This window comes from Bactrocera neohumeralis, chromosome 2 (genome assembly GCF_024586455.1).
Source record: "Bactrocera neohumeralis isolate Rockhampton chromosome 2, APGP_CSIRO_Bneo_wtdbg2-racon-allhic-juicebox.fasta_v2, whole genome shotgun sequence".
Lineage (NCBI taxonomy): Eukaryota > Metazoa > Arthropoda > Insecta > Diptera > Tephritidae > Bactrocera > Bactrocera neohumeralis.
In genome coordinates, this window is record NC_065919.1 from 86,542,262 (window position 1) to 86,566,359 (window position 24,098).

Sequence of the window (24,098 nt, forward strand, 5' to 3'; positions counted from 1 at the left end):
TTGTAAATTTGGAAATAATTTTTATTGAAATAAACGAGATATTTTAGGTTCCCTAAAAGTTAGTAATGGAAAAAGTACGTTGTTCGAAAACCAACAAGAAGTTTACACAAAATTACATGTCTTCAAAAAAGCCGAGCAAAAATTATCATAATTAAAAAGTGATTAAATGCGTCGAAACCGTCGAACAATCTAGCGAATGACGCTAAAACAAAAAACGGGATTAACTGAAGACAACGAAGGCTATCTCAGCCAAGTCTCATAATAAAAAGTGTAAGTTGGGATGCTTTTGTTAGATCAGGAGCCCATTTTGAAGGCGATAGTAAAGAATCATTTAAAAAATACGCGAAAATGAGCACGTTAGTCCGGGTCAAATTTGATCAGACGGGATAGTTTAATAATGTGTTAGAAGCGGGTTCATAAATCGAAGAAAGCAGCTTCCAAACGTGACATTAACCCACATTTTTATAGGAATAAAAATATTTTTTTTTTCATAACTGACCGTTTATTTTAATTATTTCTGTAGAAATTTATATTCATGTACTATTTTCCTATTATAATTTTTCTCTCGCTATTAAAAGTATTATTTTAATATGAATTTTTAAAACTGGTCAATTTTATAATTTAGGTCACTACATGATGAAGAGGGACAAACAGAGGCGTGGCCAAAGACTAGGTTGTAAAAAAAACCTCTTACTTTTTGTGTCAAATGCGATAAAACACTTTGCAGTGATTGTTTTATACCTTATCATACAAAATAAGCTTAAATACGATGATAATTTTAATAAAATTGATTTTCTTCACACAGAATATCGACAGTAAGTCACAGTAAATACAAAATTTTCCAACTGAACGCGGCAACAACACACACAGCTCAGAGCTGGTAAATGAAACACATATGGCAAGACTTGTGTACCAAAACCACACGACCACAAGCAGTATAACCGGTGCATGGCGACATCGACGACGCCAATATCGTTGCAAACACACACACGTATTTTGACATCTGATATTAAAAAACGAAATTACAACGCCAAGCAATTGAGTTTCCAAAAGAATTCTATGCGATACCAAAATCTTCTCATCAAAATAGTTGAATGCCATCAAAGCCAACACATGGACGGCAGACGTATTTGTCAAAATAGCGCAAAACTAAAACGGGTGGCAGGTCTGTGTGCCGCGTACAACAACAAGCCAGCCAGCCAGCAACAAAAGCGCAAATTTTACAAATTTCATTTTATAGACGATCGACGATCGACAAAAGCAGACATGCGTACATACATAACAGTATAACGAGAAATGTGTCAATATTTGCATGTGTGTGTGTGTGTTGGCTTGAAAAACGCGTTGAATGCAACAAAAAAGCAAAAGCGACTGTGGGCAGCCGGTTATTGGTGCGCGATCATGCAACACTTGAGCCGAGCAGGCGGCACGCAGAATTGGAACTAGTTGCCACACGAGAACGCCATGTAGGAGTCGAACGCCGCCGCCGCCACCACCGCACTGCCATTGCGCTGCGCTTTTCGCTTTTTGGTTCACTGCTGGAACTAGTTAGTCATATCGTTGCCCAAACTGCGCGCGCCTACTGCAGCAATGCGTTCGGCCGCCCATCGTTGTGTTTGTGTGTTTGGCACGAACGTTCGGACGCCAGCAATTTGCAAGTGTGGAAACATTACATTGATTGTTTGTGCGCAGCACCATGAATGGGAGCACTTGGTGTGGACAAAACAATTTAGATTTAGTCAAAAGGTCTAAAAAACATCGCCAGCAAGCAAGGCGCACTTACGGACCTGCGTGCACGCCGCATATGTTTTCAAGTGCCAGAGTACAATTATGGCATTGTGCATTTGTTCGACATTAGAGTTGAGAAAGAAACATAGATGCCAGCTTCAGATTACCGAAAAGTCAAAGCGGGTTCATTGTAGTACACGAACGCGTCGAATAGCGTTCAGCCAGGCTGTCGGCGGGCGTGCTTCTGCAGCCGATGCGGAGGCTTTTGTCAATCCGCACGTACTCGTGTGTGCGCGTTATCGCGCTGTGCATCTTCCTGCGGCGAACGGTGAAAGAGGCGGACGCGCTGTTGACAGACATTCAAACAAATTAGTCAGTTGCCGGTTGCCGAGCGCGCTCGTAAACAAATCTCACTATTTTGTGAGGAAATTGAATTCTTACTCATCTAAACACCTAAATGTACATATGTTTGTATGATCGCAAGCAAAAGCATATTCTTTAATTCAATTTCTGCTCGCGCGAGTGACGCATTCATGTTTTATCCGCGCGCTGCCCCTCTTCCGAACTTGCTTATATTGTGCGTCTATTTTCATTTCTATGCGCGCGCGATTATACGCTCATTTGTATGTATATGAGCCGGTGGAGAATAGCACACATTTCCTTGGCATTTCAATGCTGGCTGTATTTTTATAGCAACAACACGTTCATCGTGCTTTGCCGACAAGCGCACAGAAGAACACCACACCGCATGTCTTGGCTATTAATGTTTCTTTCGACTCGCTCTTTTTTTTATTATTTTAAGATATTTTTCGGCAATTTAACGCTTCGTACACATTTGCGATTATTTTTCCGTTGTTTTTTTATGCCCATACACGTGCATACATACATATGTTTGTAGGTAGTATATGCACCGCTTGCCGTATGTTCTTGCGGATTCCTTAGAGCTCCTGCTGATGTCAACACTTTGCCGCATTTGGTTCGTGTCGACTTGGAAACGTGCCTGGTGTTTTCTGTTCTCTAGCGCTGAAGTTTTTAATGATTCCAGATTCCACAAATACAGTCGGAATGTTTGTATACAAATTATTCCACATAAAAAAAACCATTAGATAAAAAAAATCGTTTCACAAATATTTATTGCACAAAAAAGGTTTTAATAAAGTGGCTTAAACAATTCTCACGACAATTTAGTGACGAAAAAGTCATATGTGTAAAAAATTAGAAAAATCACGATTGCTGTTGACATCGAAAAATCAACCCTTATCTAAAAGTATTATGGAAATATGATCAACTAAACCAACGATTATAGAAATAGATAGGTTAGGTTAGGTTAATCTGGTAGGCCAATAAGCCACACGTAGACCAGTTTGGTCCTTTACGATACCAGATGGAGTTCACTTGCTAAGTCCAAGAGAGTTATCGTTTAGGATGCCTGTGCTTGATGCGAGTTTTAACAGATTCTGCGCCTCACTATCGATACCTCCTCCAGTGTATCAACCTGTTGGGACCCCAGATGTTTATAGCGTAGTCTTGTCAATGCGGGACAAATGCACAAGAGATGCTCCATTTTCTCGATAGTATAGTGGCCAGTATCCCCGCCTGTCAGATGCTCCATTGTTTCCCTAGTGCCCTGCTTTAGGCATTTCCTGCAGTCTTTTCGATCTGCCAGCCCCATAGAAATAGGTAGAAATTAAATTGAGGTTTTGCACTGCGACCTATTGTCTATTGTTCTCTCTCCTATATCACACTAGCACTCCCAACAATTCCAGTAGCTTGCTGGGCACGATGGAGGTGATGCGATTCCTGTCCACGTAGATGGATCGAGGAGCTTTGAGCCTGCTTCTACAAATTGCTGGGCAATCTAGAATCAGGTGTTCTGGAATTTGCAGTTCCATGTCCCAAACCGGTTTCTTGAGTCTCAATGATTATGGATGAAGTAATTACGAAATGAAACTCAAATAAATCACAGAATTAGTTGTTGCAATTAAAAACGAATTAAGAGACGAAACGTTTAAAAATATTTTCAGAGACCATTTTCCAAATATAATATTCAAACTTGAACACATTGGGAAAATACTTGTATAATAAAGTGATATCATAATCTTTTAGTATAATAAAAAAGTTTCATTAAAAAAGTCTACGACGCATATCGATATATTCTTTCGGAAAACGAACGTATTCCTAACAACTTCATAAAATATATGGTTTCCAGTTTAGAGGTTCCGTCTGATCAAATTTGACCCGGTCTGGTCTACATAAAATGCTATCGTGGATTTCCTATATTGATACCACCTTAAATACATGGTTTCCAATTTTTCAGTGTGATCAAATTTGACCCGGACTAGTCTATTTAAACTGTGAGCGTGAATTTCCTTTATTAAAACAACCTTTTCTCTACATTCATGTGAAGTCTGATCTCCAAGTGTCAACTAGAGTGTGGTTGACGACGCGAAAAGCTTGTCTAGCGTTAAAATCGCCAATATCGAAAAAAATTTAACAAGTTTGCTGATTGTTGAAAATGTTGCAGAGGTGTTTTGAGGTGTCTTCTTTATCACAAACATAAGTATTTGAGTGGGACAAAGTATGCAGTGAGATCGTGAAGTCCTCGAAAACTTGCCTCATGCGAGTCGTGCATCAACATCTGTCATTACGATAACATCGAACAATTTATAGAAACAGTGCTTGAAAATTATGACGTTGGCAGCAGAAGGCTAGCAGATGATCTCAATATCTCTGGCGGATCAGCTCAACACATTTTGGTTAATGTTGGGTATAAAGTTAATGACAGATTTGTAGCAGAAGGCCTGAATCTTTTGCAATACGGAAGTCGAGTAGAGGCTTAATTGCTGGAGACGAAACGTGATTTTATGAATATGGCATGGAAACCGTACAACAATCTAGCGAATGACGCCAAAACTCAAAACAATAACAGAAACAATAACAAAAAATAACAATAACTTGATGACACAGAAGACTATCCTAGCCAAGCCTCAAAAAAAAAAAAAAAAAAAAAAAAAACAGAATTCACTGAAGACACCAAAGGCCATTCCGGCCGAGCCTCATAAAAAACCAAAAAATAATAATTCAGTGAAGACACCGAAGAAAGTGTAAGTTGGCATGCTTTTATGAGATCAGGCAAGAAATTAAAGAATTATTTTAAAATAAACGTCAGTCCGGGTCAAATTTGATCAGATGGAATAGTGTTAACAATGAGTTAGTAGCAGATTCGTCAAACGAGGAAAGCTGCTTAAATTTGTGCCAAACGTGATATTACAATTTTTAAACAAATTATATGCATATACTCATAATTTCAGCTGGCAGCTCAACACTGAGGCCTTTTAAATTGATTTTTTCTAATTGAATTGTGATTTTAACTTCATTGATAAAAATGAGAATATTTCCGACCGCATTGAAGCGCCGTTATAGGGAAACTATGCGGATATCTATTAATGCGAAAGCATATAAAGGCAAATGAACCCATATTTCACGCAAGCACTAACTCCAAAAGTAGATTTATTATGCCCGCCATTGCCTGCTTCACGCATAAAAAAGACAGGCGAACTCTAAAGAGCGCGCACTCGAAACCAATTATTGCAGGGATCAATTAAACAGGCATTCATATCGATTAACAATTTAACTTTAAAACATTTAATGGCACAAAAACAACAGCAACAATAGTATGTGGCAATTGTGATAGCGGCACAACAACAAAAACGAAATAAATAAAGAAGTCGCGCATTAACTCCACCACGCATTATGGCTGCAGGGTTGAAATGAACAATTCAGATAAGAAATTAAATTGAATGGGAACTACTTCAATGAGCGAGCGCTGAGCGTGCGTACTGCGCGTGCGCAATATGGCGGCATGCAGGCGAAACTACGTGCGTGTATGTGTGTGAGCGCTGCAATTGGACGCGTGGAAATATGAGGATAATGAATACTTCAACTTCAGCTGCCACTCAAGTTGCAAGACTTCTCGTAAAACAACAATAATAAATAGCGCGCGTTGGGCTACTTGGAAAGTCGAATGCCGAAACAAGCAACATTATTGTAGCTAAAAAGCAGGCGGAGAGTGTGTGGCGGTGGAGAGTGTGTGGCGGCGGAGGGTGCCACATAGTGATGCAGCAGCACCCACACATAGACAATACATAGACAAATGATGATCACTTACATTTAATGCAATTTAAGAACTTGTACCGCCGTTATGTGGGCTGTGGAGGGGTGGGGGAGACGGCGCATGAAAATGAGACTTGCAAGGGTGGACTATGGACACCAAATGCAAACGAAGATCAGCGCAGCAAAGCGTGCAACAACAGATGGCTTTACAAATGCAACGCTTTGTTGTTGCTGTGCAGTAAGCAGGCGCAGTGGAGTTTAACAAAAATCCGCACATAACCTGAAAACATTTGATTTCGTGGTATTCTGTCACATGTGTTGGAGTACACACACACATATACACACAAATATGCCAATAGCACGTACGAGTTTCGTTTTTATGCGCGTCACTTAAACTACAACAAGCTCAGCAAGCGTCAGCGCGCTTTATTCGGCGAACAATGAAAAGTTGAAAATATTTTAATTACACGAACACGCGCCACAAGCTAATGAAACGCGCCCCCTACCCCACACCAGCAGCGATACACGCCACACAGCCCCCCGCGCACCACGCACCGCCGTTGCAGCAGCGCTGGCGCAATTGTCACTTGAGGTAGCTGGAGAGTATCAAATTCTTTAGCTTAGATCAGCGCCATGACGTAACTGCGCTGCTGCTGCGCTTGGAGGAAGCGCAATTACGTACTAAAAATATGTGTTTGTGCCAAAGCAGAAATCGCCAAAGCATGACAGACAACAGATGCGCTTAAAAGTGAGCAAATAAATAAATTCTTCAGCAGTAATGGAGCCTTTACAGCCTACATTAGGACACCATAAATTGCGTTGGCTTAAGCGCAACTGCCAGACCCAAACGGCCCACAAAATCAGCCCCTCCTTAGGCGATAAATCGCGCATGAGCAGTGAACCGCAAAGTGATCGGCAACCATTTGTGCGATCGTATGCGCTCCATATGGCACACAAGCGATAACGGACACACTCACACACACACACACCGAAACATCAAACACTTAACATATCGGATACACAGACAGGCGCAAAACAAAAGGCATGCATTGAGTGCCGCGGTAATGGAAAACCGACGGCATTAATTGGCAACAAGCGGCGGCACAATTGCGGCCCGATCGATAGAAATACAATTATTTGATTTGCGGCAAAATGTGGAAAATTTAATTAAAAGTCGGTAAGTGAAGCAGTGAAAATTTCAAATTATCAATACAACGCTCGCTGGAATGAGCGACGGCAAATAAATAAACAAAATCATGCAAGCGATCGGGTTAAATGGAAATTAAAGCAATGATAATGAATACATAAATAAGCCAATTAAATATATGGATGTAGTAGTGTGTGTGTAATGTCAACGTCATGAACGATCAGCGTCATTGTCAGTTGGAAAAGCCATCATTACGATCATCAACAACAACAAACAGAGCGTTTGTATAGATCAGCAACGCCAGACTGAGCTACTCTGCGCATTTGTTTATTGTTGTTGCGGGCATTCAATAAAAGTGACAGCGAAAATAATGCAACAATTTGTAAATAAATTTGTTCAACTAATTGTTGTCGAGAAATGAGCGGCGGCGGAGGGTAGAGACGTCGAATATGGTAAGCAGTGGACATGGGTGAGTCGGTATTACAAAGGTCGCAATGCTTCTGTAACTATAGTAAGGCAAAACGTAGACAGGACATTTTGTGAAACCGCAGCAACTGCTTCAAATAAAGCTAGAACTTGTTGAATTGAAAGCGCGTGCTCAGAAGATCATGTAAGTACCTAATACCGAAATAAATTTTCTCGGAGCAAAGCTGCCTTGATATTTCGAAAAACACTTCAGTGAAAAATAATATATTAAAAAAGTGAGTCCGGCCGAACCGGGCTAGGTACTGCGTGACTAAAGTAACTGTAGCTCTTAAAAAAATTTTAATTTTTAAAAATCCTTTGGAGGATATGTTCTTAAGGGTCTAAACTTCAAATATATGAAAAAAAATCGAATTTTTCAAAATTCTAGAGTAGAATACCCTCTTAATATAAGCCACCGATAAAGTCATGATGTAAGGCAGATGCGACTCCGCGGGTGCATATTGCTGTTGTTATTGTTGTAGCGGCAAATTTCCGCCGAGTTGATAGCCCTTGGTCGGATAAAAATCCGAGTCCGTTTCGATTACGTAGGTTCGACTGTCCTGGGAACGACCACGCAGCGCATCTTGGGTAGCGCTTAATGACCTGCAGCCTTCATGGACTTACGACTCCTACGGACTTTTGGACACTTAGCTCGACAGAGCTCTTTGCTGAACACTATTATATGGATTGGTTGAAGCCTGAGCTGGTGGCAAAGCATTTTGTCACCTAAGTATGCCTAGGAGACACCCAGCAGAAATGACTGTTAGACTAATGCCAAGACTGCCGCCATCCTATTAATTCATGAAGTTGATGTGGCAGGTGGACGTTGGAATGACATCCTCTTTGGTCGCCTATGATCACTGTCTGTTAAGGCAAACTTAAACTAACCTACAATATTTTTATGGGTTATAGGTTTATTTAGTTTGAGCCAAAATCGCTGAATCCAGTTATTCGTATTCCGAAAACAAAAATTATATACTTTATAGCAGAGGGCGTACCAGAAGACCGTGGAGAGTCCACTCGGCGCCGTTCGCAGCAATTCGGACTGGCGTATGGAACGACTTGGCGCATTTTACGTCGAGATCTTAAATTGAAAGCGCACAAAATACAGCTTGTACAAGAATTGAAACCGCTCCACCTTCACAAGCGACATCGCTTCGCTCTATTGGATCCTGAAAAGTTCCAATAAGATCTAACGTTTTCGAGCCAAATTTTGTTCAGCGACAGGATCCATTTTTGGCTCAATGAGTATGTAAACAAACAAAATTGCCGCATTTGGAGCGAAGAGCAACTTAAAGAGATTCAAGTGCTACCATTTCATCCCGAGTCGAAATGCTCGAACGAGTCATCGAAAGGTGGACTCAACGGATGGATCGTCTGACAGACGTAGCCGCGGCAATTGAAAGAGATAATCTTCGAAAAATAAATACCAAAGAATGTGCTTTCTAATAATAATAAACATTCCCCATTTAATTTAAAGTTTCTGTGGTTTTTCTTGAAATAAACTCTGAACTTTGATGCTAACCATCATATATCCAACGACATGATCATTATTCCACTTTTGGCAGAACCAGAAATGAAGTTTCAGACCATCACAGTATTGAATCATAGCTGGCAAGTATCAACAATACATATATGTCTAATATTGTCAATCATCAAACAACATATTTTTTGCTTTCTGACGCTGCTCACACGCTTGAGTAGTTCTCCAAATTCCAATTGTAAAATCGCTTTTGTGCTCCTTATTTGTCGACAATGCGTCAACACAATGTCTCCAGCCAACCAATGACTTGCCACCGGCTTTCGGTCACCAAGTGGACCCTTTCAGCGTTTGTTTCTTTTTTTGTTTGTTTTTGCTCGCTTTATTTGCTGTCCACTATACAAATTGAAAATTGACAATGACTGCTGCTATCGCGCTCGTTCAGCTCAAGCGCCAATTTGAATATTGCCCTATGCTTGGCAATCACTGTCATAATCGAAGCGACAGCAATGACACAGCAGACACAAAACGAGAACAATGTGAAGCTTTTGACATATGCAAAAATAGAGAAAATCCAAAACCGTACGCAGCAGTGAGTAGAGTAGTATGTGTTGAAAAACATGAAAAAAACGTGCTTGCGATTGAATGGGCTACTTGCGGTAGACGGCATTAAATTCATGTTACGCATAAAATTTAATGGCATTTAATCGATCAAGCGTATGTGGGCAAACGATCGTTTGCGGATCAGAAACGATAAACGATCACTTGGGGCTTGGGGCAAAATAGCATTGCACAAGTGGCACGCACGTACGCAGCTGCTGTGAGCCGGCTTGTACTAAAGAGAGAGCAGCAGCAGCAATGCCTAAAAGCATGCACGATCGCTGTGCGATCACTCGGTTGGCGAACAATTACAAGGCTTGTTGACTAAGCGGCGGCCAGCAGGCGGCAGGCAACGTATGCTAGCGAATTTTCGACTGAAATGAATTTAAAATTTAAATTAGTGAAAAGCAAAACGGTAGTGTGAAGCATTTCTTATGGCGATCGATGAAGCGCGATCGCTACAAATTCTCGCATTGTGTGCATGATTTATGCAGTTACCGCAAATGCACCAGCCATGGCCGCATAACAGAATGAGTGGAGGAGTGGTATTGGCCGCAAATTGTCAATAAGTTAAAGTTAATGCGGTTTGTTTGGTCAATGCGATCGATCGCAACTGATGAACTGATCGACATATGCTGTTGGTAGAAATGATGAGTTTGATGTACGCACTTTTATTTTTATTACGAGTACAAACATATTTTTGGCTTGTTGCTTCATTAAGCGCCATTCGTCGTCACCACGAATGTTAACCACAACAACAACGGCGCATCGGCGGCATGTTGCTACCGTGCAACTGTTCATCAGCTACTGTAGAGTACATACATACATATATATGTATGTATATTTGGTTATGTTTGTGTATTCATATTTGTGTTGGGGCTTGGCGTTCAATCGTCGTTGCTTCGTCGCTTCCACACTGAAATTAGTCATGTGCGCCGAGTGCCAAGACAAATGGTACGTTCGTTCGTTCGCTCATTCTTCCACTGTTGGCGGTCGCGCGCTTTATTTATATTTTACGAGTTTCAATTGCTCTTTTGGGCACTAAATTCTAAACCGATCGCCAATGAAGTGTGACACACACAATATTTGTACTTAGGCGAAGAGGGGGCGGGGCAGCAGTGCTTGTTTTGAATTAGTGTGAGCACAAGAAAAGGGATGGGCGGTGCACAAAGGCAACGAAAAGTACTGAAATGTCTGATTTTTATTAATCTCGTTCTCGCTTTACACGCCGCTGATTTATTTTCATGTATCCACATGTGGGTGCCGATGCCGTATCGTTGTCGCTGACCCAAAATCTCAGTCGAAAATGCAAACGCTAATGCAGTCAGCAAACGTTGGTACGAATGTTTGCAAGCAAGAGAAAAAAAGAAAGAAAAAAGAAGAAAACAAAATCAAAAATATTAAAAAAAAAAATTAATAAACAAAATTAAAAAAAAAATATTAAAAAAATTTAAAAAAAAAATATTTAAAAAAAAAATATATAAAAAAAATAAAAAAAAAAAAAAAAAAAAATCAAAAATTCAAAAAAAAAAATTATATAAGAAAATTCTAAAAATTGATATCAACAAAAATATAAAAAATAAATAAAAATTAAATAAATAAAAAAATTTAAAAAAAAAAAAAAAAAAAAAAAAAACAATTTAAAAAAAAAAAAAAAAAAAAAACAAATAAAAAAATCAAATATTAAATAAAATTACAAAACAAAATACCAAAAAAATATAAAAAAGTATTAAAAAAAATATTAAAAATAAAAAATTTAAAAAACAAAATATGTATAAAAAAAATGTTGAGACCAGAACTTTAATCAAAATGCAGTACCACGGAGTCTCCTTCCTGTATCACGAGTACACAGCAGCCCATAATCACTTCGCACACTTCAAAACCGCTCCATGTCATACATAAGAAAAACAAGAATTCTATTTTTAAGATAAACACATTTTTTTGGTGGAAATGAAAATTTCGAAAATTTGCCGAGTACACCCATTGGCATACACACCGTACACACCGCTTTGCTTATGGCCATGTTGTTTTCATCTGCACGTTGTTGTTGAAAATTAGTTTTACGATCTCGTACGTGATCGTATACGGCTGTTATCCAAACGAACGACCGACCCACCGATCAACCATGTGGCGCACAATTTTTTTTAGTGAAATCAGAAGAAAATAAAAACAATAAAAATAAAACTGTAAAGATAAACGCCGGCAGCCGCAGCATCCAAACCGGCGAAAAAAGTTCAAAACGGGGGAAGAAGAACTTATAAAAACAACAATTGAACATATCAGCTAGCGAATCTAAATGTGCATGCATTAGGTTCTAATAACTACTGGCTAGCTGCTCTCGTCTTCACTTCCCAACCACCCATGCCCAGCGAACGCGTCGTATCTACAGCTTCGCAGTATGCTGCTGCTACTGACTTTGTTTTCACGCTGCTCACTTGACGCTTCGGCGTTTCGTTTGTTAACACTCACAATTTGGTTGGTATTTTCGTAATTTCGAAAAAAGTGACCTCAGCGCGAACGCTGTTTCTGTGCTTTGCTGCACACATTTGTTGTTTTATTTTTTAATGCTACTTTGTATTTTTTTTTGGTTCAGTTTCAGTGCGGTATGTTTTAAAATGTTTTCTTTTCATATTTTTATTATTTCATGTTTTTATTACGGAAAACTACAGTTTCCTGGTGTTTTCCCTCTGATCGAGCTTAACTAACTGTATGTGTGTGAGTGTTTGTAATTATTTTCGGCAGGCATTTTCGTCGCCATGCAATGCATTTCGAACAAGCATGTGCCACATTCGAAATTAGAATATCGTTCTCCCACTCGCGTCGCGCACACATTTGCTCAGCGGAGGGTGGGGGTCGTCGTCTTTAGAAAAAGCTTGCGTGGGTGTAGAAATCTAGAAATATGATTATAGCTGCGCGCTGAGACTTTTACGAGTATATATTTTTATACGAACAGTCGCCATGCACATACATACAAACATGTGGTGCTGATGTGTGTGTGTGTTTCAGCTGTGTATTTCTGACTCGCAATCGCCACAGCGTTTCTAAGACGTTTTTACTTTGTTGCATATGTAGGAAAATTTCCGATCGCAGCGCCGCGCTCGTCCGAGTGTTCTTACACGACACATTAGTCGAATTGATATTTTTGAAATCTGCTGTGTTATGTTTTACTGTGAGACTTTATGTAGTGTGTCGAACCTGTCAACTGCCGAAATTTATGTTTATGACTATTTTCAATCAAGATTTTATTAGATATCACACATATACGCGTGCATATAAAAAAGTGTGTATGTGATGGTGTGTGTACCATGAAATGATGCCAGAAATAATCGGATTGAAATAATAAACTGAATTGTAGTTAACGGTGCGCGCCTAGGGTGTAATTTCGAAAAGCGCACATTAATGTATCGGACACACAGAGATATATTTTTATGAGAGTATTTGCTTTTTGGGGGCTTTCAATGCATTTAAATTAACTTTAGAGCACAGGAAAATATTTTAAATGCTCGCAAGAGTTTCAAAATTTACCGCACTGGGCCCTTTGCCGAGTTATTCCAAAATATTTTAAAAGCCATTTTGAAACTATAAAAAATAAGATGTGGCGACGATATATTTTAATGAGTTTTCAAATGAAAAATAAAATATTCAAAAATTATAGACTTTCGATTTGAAAAAGAAACTAAAAATAAAATATTCTAAAACTAGAGACTTTCGATTTGAAAAGAATTCGGAATATCCAAGATTCTAACCCAACAGAGTAAAAAATAAAATTAGAAAATTGATGTTTTATATATGATAGTAGAATGTAGTCTTTGCCCAATAGACTATGGGTCTGAAACCGGTTTCGAGCCTAAAATTTTAAGAAGTTTTTTTGGGAATAAAAAAATTTGTGCGTCATTTTTTGAGATATCCACAAATATTTAATAAGTAGATGCATTTTGATATTCTACTGATAATTTGTTGGAATCGGTAAAATCGGACAATTAAATCACATATCTCCCATACAACTGATCCATCAGATTTCTGGCATTTCGCCTTAAAAATCGCTGGCTTGAAACCGGTTTTAAACCCATAATGTTTTAGGCAAAGTTGTAGAGCATTTTACACTCTAATGACGACAAACACAAATTAATACTCACCGATCCAAACGGGGTTAGATCGCCGAAAAAACAGCCCTTGGTCGGATGAAATCCGAGTTAATTCCGGTGCGTAGAACCGGCTGTCGTGGGAATTGGATAATCGCCATGGATGTCGCCCGATAACTCTCCTCTCCCCAGTAGTGAAGACACTTGAGGCCTTGCTACTCCCGACCTTCACTCACCACCTGAGCCTAGCCAGCCACCAGCATGGATTCCGAAAAGTGCATAGCACCACCACAGCACTTAGCGTCATAAACGCCCAGATAGTTCGTGGCCTCAACCAGAAACCACCCTGCGAAAGAACGATCCTCGTAGCGTTGGACCTGTCAAAAGCCTTTGACACGGTCAATCACACAACGCTACTGCAGGACATTGAAACAACTACGCTCCCTCCAGGGTTAAAGAGGTGGACCATGAACTACCTGAGCGGTCGCCAGTCATCCGTACTATTTCGAGGTAAAACATCTAAACTGAGAAGAATTAAACAGGGGGTTCCACAGGGTGGTGTCCTCTCCCCACTACTGTTTAATTTCTACATCTCGAAACTCCCACAACCACCAGAGGGAGTTTCCATAACCTCGTACGCTGATGACTGCACGATATTGGCGTCGGGCAATGGAATCGATGGCATGTGTTCGAAGGTAAACAGCTACCTCTCCGATCTTTCTCGTTTCCTCACTGCACGAAATCTGACACTCTCCCCCACCAAATCCACAGCGACCATTTTTACCAACTGGACGAAGGAGTATAGACTTGAGCTTAACATTGCAGTCGACGGCGTCAAAATTCCGACTGTCAATAATCCTAAGATTTTAGGTGTAACTTTCGACAGTCTATGCTCCTTCTCTCCGCATTCGACCGCGATTATCGCCAAAGTACAGAGCCGCAACAAAATCCTCAAGTCGCTAGCCGGCAGCACATGGGGAAAAGACAAAGAAACGTTGTTGGCAACATACAAGGCAATCGGCCGGCCGGTCCTCAATTACGCAGCGCCCATATGGTCGCCTGGATGCAGTGGCACGCAGATGAGGAAACTTCAGACCTGCCAAAATACTGCACTCCGGACCACTACAGGATGTCTCTTGATGTCTCCGATTGAACACCTCCATAGTGAGACGCGCATGCTCCCGGTTAAGGAGCATAACGAACTCCTCTCCAGGCAGTTCCTGCTGGGATGCTTTCGCAGAAATCACCCCTGCAGCCATCTGCTTGGAGCGGAACCGCCTCCTAGGAGCATCAAGAGGTCATTCCTGGATTACGTCGACGACGTCGTACAGTACGCCGACCGGACTTCGGACGCAACTAACTTTCGACAGGTACTGACCGCCATTCACAGTGGAGCCATCAACACCTTCACCGACTCCCTTCCCGTGAATGGCGTTCTTGGAGTTAAACCACCACCCATCGCAGACGAAGAGCTCCAGCTGCCGCGAGAAACGCGTGTGACCCTTGCGCAACTTCGTTCTGGATACTGTAGCAGGTTAAACTCCTACTTATCCAGAATAGACCCTGACATACTCGATGTATGTCCTGCATGCAACGAGTCTCCGCATGACACTGACCACCTCTTTGCATGCCCCACAAACCCTACCCATCTAACACCCTCCTCCCTTTGGTCCGACCCCGTCGAAACAGCACGTTTCTTGGGCCTACCGTTAGATGACCTCGACGACAACTCAAATGATATTTACCATCCCAACGGGGATTGAATCTCCGTTAAAACAACAACAACAACAACAGCATTTTATACTAAAAATCTGCCAGCTCTAATGTACATACACACATTTATATATAAAAGCAGCTCAATGACTTACAACAATCTCAACTCATTAGCTGCTTAGGTCGCCTTACAGTAGAACTTGTGAAATAAGTAGGCAAATAACAGTATAACGAGTAAACAGTGTGTGTAACCAAACAGAAAACTGGTCAAAACCAAACCAAATAATAATATTTACTATATAAATTTATTAATTGTTTCGAATACAACAACGCTGCATATACAAATTTCGTTGCCAGCCAACAATTTCTGTTAAGACACATTTCCTTCTCAGCCATATTTGGAGGCCAAAAAGTAGCTATAAGTAGAATTATTGCATTTAAATATTCTACACACATTTCCGCCTCCACTTTTAATTGCCCCCCGCCCACTCTCTGCTTACTCCCTTTCCCTTCACTTCGTCGATAACAGTTAGGCAAACAGTCATGCATAGTTCGGAAAGCAATTTACCGCTGGGTAGCTCATTATGGAAGTATGTACTCGTACGTAGTGGAGATAAAGAAGAAATTAGCGCTTTTATTACTATATTGCTATGTAAATACATAACTACGTAACGTTTCGAAGTGCGCACGCCGGCTGCTAACGCTATTGTGGCACGATTATGTAGTTGAGAGCCGATTAAAGCGAGCGAAATTGGACATAATTATGCAATGAAAAAGTTATTAACAAAAACAAAGAGAGTTTAATTGCAAATAATAGTACAAAATTAATTGCATACTTTCAAACATAATTGATGAGAAGTGGGGGTTGATTTTAATATTATTTTATTTAAATGCAAAATTATTTTTTCTTTATATTGTTTTTTATTTTTTTTTTTATATACAAATTATAAGTATTTTTTTTTAGAATTTGCATGCATTTTTGAGTATCTATTCTAAGTTTTTCTACTTTATTTATATTATTTGTTTTTTATTATAGGGCAATTCACAATCTGGTGCAAATGGTCTTGCATATTTGCAATTGCAAATTCGCTGTACATTTTGTTAGTGTAATATTATATAAATATATTAATTTATATTATTTTTTTTATTTTTTAAATAAATTTTTATTTATTTTTTTTTTATTAATTTTTTTTTTTGGTTTTCTTAATTTTTTTATTAATTAATTATTTATGTATTTTTTTTTCCAATGTGTATACTGGTTTTGAGTATTATCGATTCTTTTATTATTCATTTGTAAATATTTATATAGAAATATGTTTTTTTTAATGTATTATATAATTTTATGTATTATTGTCCTTTATTTATACTTTATCAATAAATATTTTAGCTTGTAAAGTATTAATATATTACTTGATAAATGTCTATTATTCTGCCCGCCTTGTTTCTAATTAATGAAACACTCTTTATTTTATAAAAAATGAGCCTGAAATCAAAAAATATTGTAAGATAATATACAAGCTACATATGTATGTATGTATGTACATATGCGCGAGGTAACATACTTTTTCGCCTAATTCCATTCAATTTTTTCCCCTGATTTATTTTTTCATATTTCCTCCGCTTTATTAACGATTTTCATTTGGACTCAGTTTTATTAGATAATTTAATTAATTTTTTAGTTTCCATTTGTTAGTTATTTTTATCAACCTACTTCAATAAGAACATTTATTGCATTAATTAAATTCAAATTTGAAGCAAATTTGTATGCAGACCACGGCATTCCTTTGCTACAGAAAATTAAATAAATAAATTAGTATGTATATAAAAACCCAGCAGAGTGCAATCACACTTATGTACATCTGCATATAGTAACAATAAAAATATAAGTACGAACATAAAACCCGAACAAACTGCGAATTAGTGTTTTGAATAAATTGTTGAGATTCTGTCATTCCGTGAGTCACAGTCAAACGCGTTGAAACTTCCAGCCGCACGAAGGAGAAAATGCAAAGAAATGGTCAAAGAATCTCAAGTGTGTGTCAGTAGTGCCAAAAATCTACTATGAAATACATACATAGACATGTATTACATGTAGTATCTATGTAATGCGGGTTCGTTGTACGCACTTTTATGCATACATAAGTATGTACATACATACGTACACATTTACAAACATTATTTGCTATAAGCATATATTTTTTCTAAGCATTTATGCTTATGTATGCGTAGAAGTTGCTGGTTGCTAACAGGTAACTTAATTAGGTCAGTGTGAATACCATTACGAACTGGGCGAAAATGAAGTTAAGAGTTTTACGAGTTTTGCTGTTGTGTTCTAACCGCCAGCGAAGACATTTTGCCTCCGGTTATAGAATAAAATAGACACATGCGGTTTTTTAGAAAGCAAAATAGACATTTCATGCGCAAATTTAAAGTCAAAGCTTAGGATCGCATGTTTAGGCAGGCATAAATACTGAAAAAAGGGAGGATATAGAATGTGGTTGGTATTCATATGCTGTTTATGAGATTGTATGAAAAATGTGATGAAACCTGATCAAAGACATAGAATGCCGATATATTCTTTCGTAACAAAAACTAACCAAAAATTGCTTCGAAATACACATACATATTTTAGTCTTCTGACAGTGCTGACATTTACAACAATAAAAACATTGCTAACGCTTGTATTTTTATTTGAAAATGTATTGAAATACACCATTATGCAGACTAGATATGCACATTCACCATAAATACACGATGAAATACGAAAGTTATGATAATGAAGAAAAAAAATTTAATTGTCTATTAAACTGATATGCCATTAAAGCTTAAACGCATACGATTTTAATCAATTAATTGCAAAAGATAGATTATTAAGCAGTAAAACATCTGGCTGGTTGTAAATTTATTTTATAAACAAAAGCGAAAAGTCGAAAGGAGAAAGTGCAGCTCACCTTTCGCAAAAATTTGACCCAAAAAATTTAATTCAGTTGCAAAAAAGTAAAAAAGTAAACAATCAATAAAATATAGAGTATGGAAATTGGTTTCAAAAAAGATATGACATGGAAATCAAAAATATTAAAATGAATAAAACAAAACATCAAAAGCAGTACGAAACACAGCAAAAAAGAAAATTAAATTAAATGCAGAAGGTAAAGCGAATCTTAGCAAATTAAAAATGAAGAAAAAAATGCATTTAAACGCTTCTGGAGTAGGTCCAACATATACATATGTACATATATGGTTTACATACACATATGTATGTATACATATGTATGTATGTATGTATGTATTTTGTCGAATTCACCATTTATAATATTTAATTTTTGTCATTATTCGCGCTTATCTAGGTAGTAATTTTCAATTAAAAACGTGCGGATTTGAAGTTAAAAATTGTGTAAACTTTGAATATTTGTCACCGTAATTAACAAAAATAAAGAAAAATAATAAAAAGCAAAGTCTGCTCTCGCGCGGCATATGGTTTATTTATAGCCAATTTGTTTACACAAACTCATTACTGCATGGGGTTAGTTACTGGGTACACACGGCCGCCATTAACGCCGTGGATGCTGAGCATAAAAAAGTGAACTGTTTTTGCACCGCGCAGATAAAAATATGTGTAGCAACTTCGTTTAAAGTTTTAAAGCCATATATTGTTATATAACAATGTAAAAATACAGACACACTTATACACATACTACATTTCCAAAAGCTGATATCGCTTTGTAGTGGCGAAATGAATTTAATTCCATTTGATAACATAAAATTCTTATCACATAGCGTCTACGTCTGTTGGCTTTGTGGCTACCCTTTCGGTGGTTTACCTAAATGACGTTGAAAAATTATTAATCTACTTTACTATTTGTTTATTAACTATTTATCTAAAGAAACCGCGTCGCCATTGTCTTGCGGACCGTAGCTATTTGAATTTAATTATCAAGTAAAACAAAAACAAAAATTTAAAATAGAAAACATGTTTATCTCGAGCATTAATGTTGGTGTATTCGATTTGAATACAATTCTGGTTTTGGTTTTTATTTTATCAGCCACCAGTTGGGGCTTCCGGAAAAAAAGATCAACAGTTAAAGTTTCGCTGAAATAAATTTTGTGGCGATTGTTATCGATCACTATGTGAATTGTTAAGTGTGCAGCAACTTTTTCAATGTTATTTAGAATAACCGGTTAACTGTTTAGCTATGTAGATGATTGGCATTATTTTGGTCTAAAATTAGGGCACCAAATACGTAGAATTGACAAAATTAGCCAACTAAAGAATTAAAAAAAATTAAATTTTTAATTTTTACGCTTTTTTACTTTTAAAATTAGAAAGTAATGAAAAAATATGTCTGCGGTAAGAAAATTAAAAAAATCAGCATGCTGCGAACTCATAATATTTGTACCGTTACTTAAGTACTGTGGTTGCCAACGCATTAATTTGATAAAGGTGTGTCAAAAAGAAGTAAAATACATCTTTGGAAGAACAAAATTATTAATTTAAGCACAATGAACCTGATGAATGAAGAGAGACACGCACTTAAAAAGTTATACAAATTTTTACAGCTACAACTTCTGAAGCCTCTGAAGCCTTCACATGCACAAATGCACTGTACACATATCTAAGTATCCATATATATGTACATAAAAACACACTACTGAGTTACACGCTTTTCCAGTAAAAATATATATGTATATAATAGGAAAAAATTATATATCCCAAATTTACATACATACATATCCGCAGACAATTTTAATGTAAACAAAAATGAAATATTTTCGCAGAAAATCACTATCTGCAATTCATTATATCCGCCACGTTTCCGAAAATTTCCAAAAATTTTTACATATGTACATACATACATATGTATGTACATAATTCATAAATATCTGGATATGTATTTTTATCTCCGAATTACACAGTTCTTTCGTCATATTTCTGCATTTTCGCCGGGTCAGCTACAAAGCATTAACAATTCAAATTACAAGGAAACAATACAACAATTTTGTGCGTAAATGCGCAAATGTCAAGTGGGCAGGCGAACTCTCGGTCACCATTCTCCCGCCGGTATTGACACTTTACCCCATGCCAGGCAACGCGACTGGGCATCGAATTATCATAAATGCATTAAAAAACGTAAACGTAACGAATGGAATGGCACTCAATGGGATAAGTTTGTACCGCAAATAGGCAGACAGACATTCTTTCGATGTTGCACAGCGTCTTGACTGGAGCTAGCAGCGGACCATGCACATGCCAAGACTCACACAAGTGCACTTGAATGGAATACGAAGTGGGAGCAGATAAACAATAATGCGACAACAATGTGTGCGCATCGTGGCAAGAAGACAGTAGGCACTGTAAGGGCATGGGCTGTAATGCTATGAACATATACAGGAAGAAATGTGCCCCAGACAGCTAGCAAGAAAAATCAAAGAAAACTAAAGAATTTTATATAAATACAAGTGTATAAAAGGAAAGCGAATTGGGTGAGAAACAAAGTAAAAAAAGAAAAAGCGATTAAGGTGGAATGAACCGAATTGTTAGAGCTGTTTACTCAAAGACTCCAAAAGCGGAGCCAAGGAAAATAGAAGACAAAAGACATTTCTGCTTGCCTTTCTACACTTTCATTGCTTTTATCACGTGTGCCTACAGTTTTTCTGCTTTTGGCATTTGATCTGCTTAACCAGATCCACGTACCATTGTGTAGTTTTACTAAAAACACGTTCTCCGAAAGAGAGATCAACGACTCCTTGTTGTGGGCTACACTTTATAGCAATAATTTCGAAAAAGAAACAACAACACAAAGCAATAAAAGTCAGAGCTTTGAAAACTAGACTTTTTTTGATTTCAGTGATTGTGCCTAAAATTTTACTAACGCACTCAAAAGCTTTATTTCCGATGTTAGGCTTCTCTAAACGAAAAAATTTAAAAATGTCTTAAACTTTTCAAAACACACATGAACCACATGTTATTATTTCAAAATCATAGTTTTCATATGAAAAAGAAAATATTTTTATATTAATACCTAGCGTTTAAAGAATAATTAAATTATATTAAATTGTATTTTTAAAATTAATTAAGTTTGTTACATACCTTCATCAAGCAGACGTTCAACGTGATTGAATACATTTGGAAAAGCTGCCATTTGTTTGCGATCCTTCAGCAATTGTGCCAAATAGTCGGCTATGCTTTGTGTGCTCTGGTGTTGTTGTTGAGGGGTAGCTTGAATGGTTACGGCGCTAGCATCACACAGACTCATTTTGAAGCTGTTTTTTTGTTTTTCTTTAGCAGTTTTTTAATTAAAATATGTGTTTACAAGAATGGATAACTCTAATGGCTTAATCAATGAAAATCCACTAGCCACACACAATTATTTGTAAAGTACTTGCGGTTTAAACTCGAACTGATTTTTTTTTAAGTAAGTAAATTATTGCACTTTGTTTTTGTTATATTATGAATGAGCGTTCCAAAAACTTAATTTCACCCAATTCATTTATTTTTGTTGTTGAATTTACAATTATTTAAATTTGATACGCATGTACTTAAGTCTGTGTTATTGGTTTATTTGCGATTGTGACACGTTTTTCCAATTAACTGTAATTGTGAGAAATTTATTTATTATTTTCATATTTAAAACTCAAATTTCGGACTTAATATCGTTTAAATACATGTTTCCTCTTAACCAAATCAATTGCAGAGTGGAAAATAAGAGGCAGAACTTGGTAGCAACTGCGATTATGCTGTACGATTTCATTAAATCCCATTCTCAAGTGTTTAAATACATTTTTTTCCAATTTCATTAAATAAACGCAAATTAACACTACACTTTCGTAGGTAAAGCGCGGTTATTATGGCACAGAATGACAAGAACATAAAATAAAATTAAATATGAATATATTGAAATTCAGAAAACGAAATGGTGTGCATAATGATAAATGCGAAAACTACTTTAATTACAGCAAAAACAAACAGATGTGCCATTTGTGTTTGTAGCTGCAGTGAAATGCGCTGCCGCCGAGAAGGCGGAATTCGCATAGGATCAGTGGCAGACAAAGTGACAAAAGGGGTGTAATACAAATGCAAACGCTTTACAAATTAAAATCAACAATTTCTTCAGTTGTATTTGTAATTTGCTTTTGCGTTTGCACATTTTTTTGCTACTATACGAAGAAAAGCCATTCGAATCCAGTCGATCGTATTTCTTGTATTTTCGCCGCTTCTCATACGCCTTCTATTTCTGTCCGTACGCTCCTGTTTTGAACGCAAATAAAGCCGCTGCGTCGCTGCTCACAATAACGCAAGCGTCGCAGTTTTCATTAGCTTCTCGCTTGCTTCGTTCATTACTTTGTTATTTTTGTTTTTGCCTGCTTTTTCGAATTACGCTTTCTGCAGTCAATTCGTACGGCAAGTCGTTCGATCCGTGCATTTAGCTGTTTGCTATACACACACACATATACACTTATTTGTGTATATGCTGACAATGCGGATAAACGACGAGATGAAAGCGGAATGTCAAACAGATTTATTTCTTATATTATATGCTGCGCTGCGCTGCCTTGCGTCGTTGTTTTCCATACTAGTGGAGTAAATAAGCTGCTAAAAATATTTCATTTAACTAAAAATACACTAGACGGAAATGGGAAAGCTCGCTTGCCGACACTACATAGTTCCCCCGCCCAATTTCACTACACAACACTAAAAATTTCCATACAAAATTCTTTTTTGACTCTCGGAAACTATGCGGAATTGTCAAGAATCGCGCTGCGCAGTCGCTACGCAGCTTGGTTTGGAATGAATGGAGGCGACGACGACTGCGGCTGCATTGTTGTTTGCTTCAACAATTTGCTTCGATTCTTGCCCTTTAAAAACGAGCACAAGTATTACAACAAAACAAAAAAGTAAAAATTTGTGGAATTCCAAAGCATCTCTGCAATTGATTTTGACTTAAGACACTGTGCACTTTAAGTTTATTTTGTTTGATTGTTGGTCCATTCACGTACTTTTTGTGGTTTGTTAAACGTTTCACGTTTTATTCGATCGCGATTTGAAAATCCAAAGGAAGAATTTAAACAATTTTTTGTGTGTATAATTACTATTTAAGCACACTCAAGATTTGCTATTGAACGCGAAGTATGATTTTTTGAATAACTAAACGCGATGACTCCAAGAACAAAACTGAAAAGACACGAAACGAAAATTTCGCTTTCAAGCGATCGCCGCAGTATTTTCTTCGGAAACGAGATTGCATTTTGTTTTCGTGTGGGTTTTTAATTCTCTTCGGGCTGCGACTTCAGAGTATATCGTTGGCTCGCTCGCACAGTTTGTTAGCGCGTACCGGTCAACGGTTGTGTGAGCAGGCTAGATGAGTGTTGCACCGATCAAATCAACCAGTTTGTAAAAATGTACCATGGGAACAGTGGAAATGAGTCAAATGCGATATTTGGGAACACATTCAGTATGTGTGGGAAGTTTACTAAAAATAACATTTTGAGAAAGGGTCTTCCGTTTAGGTCACTAAGGAATTGAATGGTATTTATTAATTTAGCAGTTTTGTATATAATACAAATAAAGTCAATTATTAAGGGGAATTAAATATTTTTGTAAATTGATAAAAGAATTGTTACTTTTTTACATTTTCGTACATATGTAAAAAAAATTTTAAAATTTCAGAGTTCTTGCAAACTTTACTAATTAATGTGGGTATTCACTGTAAAGATACTATTTTATTATTTTAATAATAATTTCGTGTCTTTCAGCTACTCTGAAGTGTAAATT

The 24,098-nt window shown here is 37.5% G+C and overlaps 1 protein-coding gene across 7 annotated transcripts in view; it reads right to left on the bottom strand.

The window, feature by feature from the left end:
• Positions 1–23,482, bottom strand: part of LOC126758923 (protein held out wings) — a 122,604-nt gene extending 99,122 nt beyond the window's left edge. For all 7 annotated transcript variants that reach the window (XR_007666924.1, XR_007666928.1, XR_007666926.1 and 4 more), the window contains exons 1-2: positions 23,324–23,482; positions 21,417–21,917 (exon numbers count right to left, since the gene is read on the bottom strand). Coding sequence is in view for 2 of the 7 variants with exons in the window: in XM_050473387.1 (XP_050329344.1) it covers positions 21,417–21,582 (166 nt within the window). In the remaining 5 variants the exon portion in view is untranslated. The remainder of the gene's footprint in view (positions 1–21,416; positions 21,918–23,323) is intronic.
• Between the last annotated feature and the right edge of the window lie 616 nt (positions 23,483–24,098).